This window comes from Cyprinus carpio, chromosome B2 (assembly GCF_018340385.1).
Source record: "Cyprinus carpio isolate SPL01 chromosome B2, ASM1834038v1, whole genome shotgun sequence".
NCBI classification, from domain to species: domain Eukaryota; kingdom Metazoa; phylum Chordata; class Actinopteri; order Cypriniformes; family Cyprinidae; genus Cyprinus; species Cyprinus carpio.
In genome coordinates, this window is record NC_056598.1 from 18,118,104 (window position 1) to 18,126,614 (window position 8,511).

Genomic DNA, 8,511 nt, shown 5'->3' on the forward strand with positions numbered 1-8,511 from the left:
GGACTATAGACCTGGATATAACTGATGGGGTGTTGTATGTAGGCTATATCCATTTTATTGTGGGACAGAATAAGCACCTTCCTCGTGATCGCTATAATTTGTGCAGTATTGTTCATTACTGACATTTAATTAATTCATAAATGTTAAATGCATGAATCAATATGATTATTTTGTCTTGCTAGATGCGTGGTTCTTCACAGTCCACCGCATAGGGTTCCGTGTGACGTCACTGTATTCCGTTTGCACCTAGATCTTTATTCGTGCATCTTTGAGGTAGGCCTACATGAATGTTAGTTAATAAGGATGTTGTGATTATCTAGGACGTGCTTCAAAGACGTATTTTTAATGTGCATATTTTCCTTATTTTTAATCTTTATTTTTAATCATTAAATGTAGGCTATATTGATAAGAAATATGATTTATATGTAAAGTGTAGCCTATAGGCTTATTTAATTAAGTGATGTTCTACAGTGTTGTAATATTTTGTATTTTCCGCATGTCTTTGTGGAAACAACACACACACACACACACACACACACACACACACACACACACACACACACACACACACACACACACACACACACACACACAAACACTCTTTTCAAACAGCATCCCAAGCTTGCAACGCACGTGATATCAGTCACAGCATATCCTACAATGAATATTAAAAATGACAAATTATATTTAATTTTATTTCAAATAAAAAAAAATAAAGCAAGTTGAATCCAAGCATTAAATAAATGTCTGAACAATACTGCACAAATTATAGCGATCACAAAGAAGGTCCCAAACGTGTACAGTAAAGTGGGTATACATACAACACCCCATCAGTTATATTCATGTCTATAGTCCCATCTATTGGCGCAGCTGTGTAACTTAGAGAACAACTTTTGTTATGTCGAGATCAACAGAAAATATTAAGTCGTGATAACAATAAAACAACTTTTCTTATGTCGAGATCACCAGAAAATAACTTGTTATGTCGAGATCAAAACAAGAAAGAAAAAAGTTTCTGAAAAACTGCAGTGTTGGGGGGCCTCCAGGGACGTTGGTTGGGAACCATTGGCCTAAAACATTTTGTCAGAAACAGAGTCTATTTAAAAATTTGAATTTAAATGAAATCATTATGTAAAAAATCATTTGAAATAAACGAATGAAGACTGTTTTGTCCAAAGTTTTTGAACAAACCTCTTGAATGAATGATTCGGACATCAGATACATTTTAACAATCACTGGTCGCCACGTAATGGCATCATAATATCTGAAGTGTAACGTTAGTTCATAAGGTCAGTTATTCTGATCGCACTGCCGCAATCACTGTTCTGTCAGATTTTGCTACCTCCCATTAAAACAGTGGGTATATAATTCGAAAAATGCTACTGTAAAGTTATGGTTTTTAACGTCTACAACTACCACAACCCTAAACCTACCCTTACAGCAATGCAAATACAGTATTTATTTGTTATACTCGCGGTTGTAGCTAGAAGGGATACAGCTACAGGAAACCAACAATAAATATTATTTTTCTACCTATTAGATTGTGTTTTATGACCTGCACAGCCTTGGTCTGTGCAGATTACTAGGCTCGGATGCCATGGGCACTATTTTGGTCAGACTATTTTAAGTTTAAAATTCAAACACATGTATCTCATCATTGGTCATATCCTGAAGTCAAACATAACAGAGAAATGGCAGATGGCTATAGGCCAAAGCCACAACTGTGAGGTAAAGTAAACTGTAGATTTTTTATTCAACACCATGTCTCTGTGGTGGTGATGGGGAATAGCTGTATGTCCGCACCATCAGTCAACACTGAAAAAAAATGGAATTTAATTGAGATCAGATATTGACCATTACAGCAGTGCAGGGAACAATTTGGGACTTAATAAAAAGGATACAAACAGGACTCAGTACTGCAGAAGGGGGTTATATCACAAGGAATCTGATAATGAAGGGTAAGTTATGTTTCTTTGAACTGGTATTTTTCTTTGAACAATTCAATCTAAGATTCAAACTTGCCAGATCTCGCTAGAAAAACAGAAACAAAACATGTAAAAAGCAGACTATGCGTTTTAGTGTTTCTGGTTAGAGTGTTAAAAGAAATGTATTTTTACCTATTTATTGTTGCATAAAATCGCATAAAACACAAAGGATAAATAAATAGGCTATTATTTAATATTTAAAGCAATTAATAATAATCATAATATACATTATTTATAATGTATTAGATCAGATTTATGCTAATATCATAAACTTTCAAGTGAAGATAATAAATGTATGATGTAGGCCTGGTTATTCTATTATTATGCTACGGGGACTAAATGCTAACAAGCCCAAATAGGCGACTGTGTAGCCACAAGAAGGCCCGAAAACTTGAAATGAAGCAATATTTGCTTATGAACAATGAACTTATGAATATGAACAAACAAGATTATCGTCGATTAAATTAAGAGGACATGGCAACAGTAACTAGCAGTGAAGAATTCCAAATTACAATAAGTAAAGCTGAAATAAAGATATTGATATATATAGAAGTTGAAAAGAAATATCAAAAAAGTTGGGAAAATGAAAGAAAAGGGAATCTTTATTTAAGATTCAGGAGCGTGCTGGTAAAGAGAGAGTAAGTTATGGAAATAGAAGGAAGGATGTTATCTTATCTAGATTGAGAATAGGACATTTGGCATTAAATAACAGTTTGCACATAATAGGGAAACATGAAACAGGTAAAGATATCAGATGTTCCAAGAACTGGAACTGATGGGAATAAATAGTATATCTCTAAATACACTTTTAGGTTATGGGGTAATGCAATCAAGAGTGAGAAGTGTTTAGGTATTTAAAAAAAAAAACAAGATTCATGGAAAGAGTTTGAAGCTTTGAATTATGTATTTATGTATAAAATTATTTTTATTTTTTTCCAGACCAGTAGGTGGCGGACATGCACCTTTAACGTTGGTTTGCCAATCTCGAGAAAAGAAGAAGAAGAAGAAGAACTAGCAGCGCGCCGGAAAACTACAATTCCCACAATCCGCTATTCACAGGAAGTAATGTATTCGTAGGCTTTTCGTCTTGTAATCTTCATATTTTGTAGTCCCTGTTCGGCAAGAAAGTAAAAGCAGGTAAGTTATATAAAAGCGCCTTGAACTGTTTTGTCTGAGAATGGTTAGTAAACTGATGCGGTTATATCATTGATGAGACTGTGGAGTCTGAGTGAATGCGGAAGTGTTCTGTTTGTTTTCTTTTGCTTGTCGCATAACTTGTTTCCATTGTGATGTGCAGAAGTGCAAGAGCAATGTTGTAACCTTCAAGTTGCTCGTTTTATATTTAGTTTAATTTATATTTCCCCTCTGCATCAGCCCGCTATGGAGAGATGCAGGTTGGACGTGTCTGCACATGTGTTGTTATGATTCAGGTACGAAGGATGTGCAAAATCACCAAAGTCACCAAGTCAAAACCATGAATAAAACAGCAAAGTCTACTTGTGATTCTGACCGACAGAGTAAAAAAGTCAAAACGAGTCATGGGTATGCCATAGCACTGATTTCCTTAATGCAACTATAAGTTGAGAAGTTATAAATGTAGTCAGTTTTAACAGCTTGTATCTAAGCATATGTTATTTCATATTGAATATAACTGATCCTTCTCTTTAGACCGACACAGGGCACTCAAGGTAAGAAAGCAGATGTGAAGGGCTGGGCAGCTGGAAAAGATGCTTGTTCTCCTGGACCTGAGAGAAGCTCTGAGTCTTCCCACACTATGCAAAAACGTGCTCCGAAGGAGGCCAGATCTACTCATAGTGACAGTCACTCATCCCAGCAGCATCTGATGAAGACGCCGTCTGCTGAAGATGAAAAGGGGTATTTTTCCTGTCAATTCATCTCTTTCTGTGCATGCAGTATGGCTTTAGATTGTCAGTAGGTGCTTCTGGGTTGTGCAACTTTTTATTTGTGTTCTTCAAGGCGAAGAGAAAAAAAATAAAATAAAATGAATACTTGTAATTATAATTCTGGGTGTCTGGATGTGAAACTGAGGCTAAACTAGGTACATCATGTCAAGGGTTAACACAAGTAATTTTTGAATACATTTACATTTTATTTGCATTTCAAATTTTCCTTTTGGATTTCACAATCACTTTTAGTGACATGCTTCACTCCGCACCAACCATTTTGGGAAGATGGCAGTTTTAATAATTAATAGCTTCTCTTTAGTCTATTTTAGTCAGTTTTAATTTACTAGTTTTATACACTGACAGTTCACTATTATGATATCCATTTCATTTTTTCCCAAATTATATTTTTCTGGATTAAATTTTAGTGGTTAAATTTGTAATTAATTGAGAATTTCTAATTCTGTTTATTTATTTATTTTTTTTCTTTTCAAAATTCTGTTTTCTTTATAATATTTCTGGACTCCAAACTGTAATAACCAAAAAGCATGTCTATTCAGCTGAATTCATACATAAATGTAAATGTTCTAATGGTTTTTTTTTTTTTTTTTTTTTTTTTAAACAATAATATGTCCCTGTGACAGGTTTTATTTTTTCAGAAATGCAAATGCTGAAACAAGCCTCACAGCCTTGAGTTTGTATTAAATGGAATGGCACCATTTAGTCACACAGAGGCACTCAGTACATGCAGACTTCATATTCAAATAGCACTCTTTTTGTGCTTCATGCTGTTCCACACACTAGTAGACACTAGTCCATATCACATTTTGATTCATTGTACAGCCCTACTTTTGATTTATTCATCCAAAATTTGCCCAATTCCACGACATTCCATGTTAAATTTCATTTTTATGACTGGATCCCACAATTCTGTCAATTTTCTGCATCACAGAAATCATAGGTCCCTATGTATGATACACGTATTTCGACCAAGTGAAGTATGCTTTGATATAAATTAATTTGACTTGCTATGGAGAAAATGTCACTTGACAAGCAACAACAGTGTTTAGCATAAAAATAAAAATAAAAATCACTTTTCTCATGTGCATCTCTCAATCACAGGCTGCTTTATGTGATGGGCCATTTCTAAATATATGGTTACGTTACAAATATTATGCACTGTTTACTAGATTAAGGAAGTGACACAACATACTATGCACCATCTTTGTTGTTTCATAGTGATGTGGACCTGTACAGAGGTGAAGAGGAAATTCAAAAAGAGCTGCAAGACAAGCAGCAGTCAGAGTCAGGTAGCGCTCAGTTTTTGAAGAATGTTGAGTGTGTATTGAAATGTTGTAAGAGATTTCTGTGAGGTTGTTTTTGCCTGAGCTAGAGATGTCTTTCTTCCCATCAGCGGCTGTTGGTGAGGCCCAGAGCAGCGTGTCAGCTGCAGAGGATCTTCAGACCTACAGTGAGAGAGAATGGAAAGGCAACACCACAAAAAGTCTGCTTATTCGAAAGGTGAGCCTGCTTCTTTCACACTTTACTGTTTCTTTAGTGTTTCTTTTTCAAAGGGCATTGCTCACACATGCTTCTTTTTTTAGGGTTATGAAGCAATAGCCAGTGAGTTCAACCTGCGTAGGGTAAGAGGTGATAACTATTGTGCATTAAGGGCAACGCTCTTCCAGGTGCTCAGCCAGTCAAAACAGCTCCCTGCCTGGCTACATGACTCTGACATTAGCAAGGTATTTTAGCCTTACTGTGCTTAGACGTTAGGCATCCTCACAGATTCTGTACTTGTGCAAAGCAGCATGACTTGATCATTATATTTTACATATCAATATAGAATGTTATTATGTGTTAAATTAATTTGATGCATTATGAATTTTCCATTATAGTGGCCAAAAGAGATTCAGTCTGATCAGGATTTCATAAAGGAGTGGCAGTTTCCATTTGAAACTAGCAAGAGCAAAGTGCAGCATCTTGAACAATGTCTGGAGCTACTGAAGAAAAGGGTAACATGTTTTTTTTTTTTTATTAATTGCTTATGTATGAATATCTATATATTAATCACCGTTCAAAAGTTTTGGGGGAAGATGTTTTAAATGTTTTTGAAAGGGGACTCTAATCCTCACCGTTGCTGCATTTATTTGATCAAAAATGTGAAATTTTATTACAATTTAAAATATACTTAAAAATATTTTGTTTTCCTATGATGGCAAAGCTGAAATTTTAACAGCCGTTACTCCAGTCTTCAGTATCACATGATCCTTCAGAAATCAATCTAATATGCTGATTTGGTGCTCAAGAAAAAAAATAAAAATATTGCTTTAATATTTAAAACAATCAGTGTTGTTCTACTTAACATGTGATACATTTTTTCCAAATTTTTTTTAATGAATATAAAGTTCAAAAGAACATTATTTATGTGAACTAGAAATCTTTTGTAACAGTATAAATGTCCTAACTGTCACTATTGATCAATTTAATGCATCCTTTCTTAATAAAGGTATTCATTTCTTTTAAAAAAAAAGTTTATTGACTCAAAACTTAACTGTACTTGCTGGCAATATTTTATTGTTTTATCTATAGTGGCAAGAGACTGTCCAGTGCAGAAGTCTTGAGGAGAGGGAGCGTATGTGCCGGCAGGTGTTCAGAGGTCACGATGAGGAGTATGAGCTTCTGGAAGCGCTGAAGTTCTTGATGCTGAGGACTGCCATTCATTTGCACTCAGATATGGAGAAAGGCTCTGATGTACCAGAGTTCTGCTGGCTTCTCTTTGCTCGTGACTCATCCAAATGCCCTAAGACCTTCCTCACCAACCACCTCAGACATGTAGGCTTCAGTGGTGGGCTGGAACAGGTAAGTGCAGTTAAAAATTAATGCTTACAAAAAATCTTTAGCTTTGTTTATTTATGGACCATGGATCATGTACAAATATTTATTTGTTAGCTTATAATATCTACTGTTGATTCATTTGATTGCAGTGTTTCAATGGTTGAAGTGATCATATTATATGAAGGAACCTCTCCTGATGATATAATGTTGTTTAGGTGGAGATGTGCCTCCTGGGTTATTCCCTTCAGCAGACGATGCGGGTTGTTCGACTGTACAAGTGTGATACTGAAGAGTTTATTACATACTACCCAAACAACCACAAGAAGGACTGGCCTTCTCTATGCTTGCTTACAGAAGATGACAGACACTACAATGTACTCATCCCCAAAAAGTCCTCCAAATTTGATGCATATGGTAGGCCAAAGTGGAATCCACCTTCAGATGGACAACCAAGCATAACGACACGTCTTTAAAGAGTAAATCGCAATCACACACAATCTACCGAACTCAGGAGTTACAATCCTTCATGTTTTCCACATAGCTGTTCTTGACTTTAAGTTTTGGGATGTTTTTTTTCTTTCATGTTTTAATTCTTATAAATTTAAAGATTTGCTTATCTTTATTCTGCTACCTATGTAATTTTAAATAGAAGGATAGAATCGTATGCATTTCTAAATAAATTATGTGCAATAGTTTTATGAGACATAGCTGGAACTCCAGCTAAGATGAGAGGATACTATTTGTTTTGATTAGTTGATTATGAAATGATTAGTTTACAAGGTTAATTATTTCTTTGCTTATTACAATAAATTTAAACTGTAAATCTAGACTTGCTCTTCTTCTTTTCTAGATTTTGTAGGTGTTAAATTTAGCTAGGTTATTGTGCCATTCAGGATAAGATCTTGGTGTCCTTCCACTGGTTTCAGTATCTTCTTGTATTGTTTTTTTCAGTTGTCATCATTTTAATAGTCTGACAATTTATTACTTTGCTGGGCAATTTACACAGCGTGGGTAGGAAATGAGAAACAGGCACAGCTCAATAATTCATACAGCATCTGATGAAGCATGCAGCACTACACCAGACCGCCTCCATCTCAGATTAATTGTTCACTGAAACTTTTTAATGAAATTGTATGACGAAGGAGTAAACAAATGCCAGAAGAAATGTCTCAGAAGTTTATGAATGCATGAATTGGTAAAAGGATTAGTTTTTGGGGGTGTAATAGCCAAACCAACTTCAATTAATCTTGTATGGTTTACATTGCATTGTGACAAAAAAAGAAGAAAAAAAAGAAAATCAGCATTAGAAGATCTAAAAAAAAAACATTTTGGTACATATTTTACTAACACCTTTATATGCTTCTGACTGGCCAAGTCATTCTGTGCTTAAAAAAAAAATTAATAGCTTTAAAATCAGTCCTGTAATTAATGGGTAACCAGTGCAAATGTACTGTATGTTCTCTGTAGTTCCTCAATGCAGTTCTTAGGCAATCCACTTTAAAATGACAAAAAATAAGGCAAGAGAAAATAAAGGCATGAATCAATAGTTTTGCATCATCTAGTGAAATAGAAACCAGAATCAAGCAATATTTCTAAGATGGATAAAGTGGGACTAAGTAACGATTGAAGTGAAATTGAAAACTAATTATCTATAATGACAGCAAAAAAGCCCCATCTGTTCCCCAGCACAACAGTCAGTATTTTACCCTATCATAGACTATAAGATATTTTCAGCATTTCTGCTACAATTTCAACGAAGTTGAAAATTATGAAACTGAAAAAAT

At 34.8% G+C, this 8,511-nt stretch overlaps 1 protein-coding gene across 3 annotated transcripts; it reads left to right on the forward strand.

The window, feature by feature from the left end:
• The first annotated feature begins 2,992 nt into the window (after positions 1-2,992).
• On the forward strand, positions 2,993-7,554 carry otulinb (OTU deubiquitinase with linear linkage specificity b). 3 transcript variants are annotated; one of them, XM_042718470.1, is made up of 9 exons: positions 2,993-3,122; positions 3,360-3,527; positions 3,654-3,860; positions 5,129-5,199; positions 5,304-5,410; positions 5,494-5,634; positions 5,788-5,904; positions 6,482-6,751; positions 6,943-7,554. In XM_042718470.1, the coding sequence occupies exons 2-9, from the start codon at positions 3,397-3,399 to the stop codon at positions 7,198-7,200; spliced, it is 1,302 nt and encodes a 433-aa protein (XP_042574404.1). In that variant the 5' UTR covers positions 2,993-3,122; positions 3,360-3,396; the 3' UTR covers positions 7,201-7,554. The 3 variants fall into 3 exon arrangements, with proteins under 3 accessions (XP_042574404.1, XP_042574405.1, XP_042574406.1); XM_042718471.1 differs by having other exon boundaries at positions 2,994-3,122; positions 3,360-3,415; XM_042718472.1 differs by lacking the exon at positions 3,360-3,527 and having other exon boundaries at positions 3,003-3,122.
• Positions 7,555-8,511: the final 957 nt, after the last annotated feature.

What these genes read in the sequence shown, in the direction of transcription:
- otulinb (XM_042718470.1), top strand. Translation starts at nt 3,397, where the DNA reads ATGTGTTGTTATGATTCAGGTACGAAGGATGTGCAAAATCACCAAAGT. An exon ending in AAAGTCAAAACGAGTCATGG is followed by an intron (nt 3,528 to 3,653) that starts GTATGCCATAGC and finishes CCTTCTCTTTAG; the next exon opens with ACCGACACAGGGCACTCAAG. An exon ending in TCTGCTGAAGATGAAAAGGG is followed by an intron (nt 3,861 to 5,128) that starts GTATTTTTCCTG and finishes GTTGTTTCATAG; the next exon opens with TGATGTGGACCTGTACAGAG.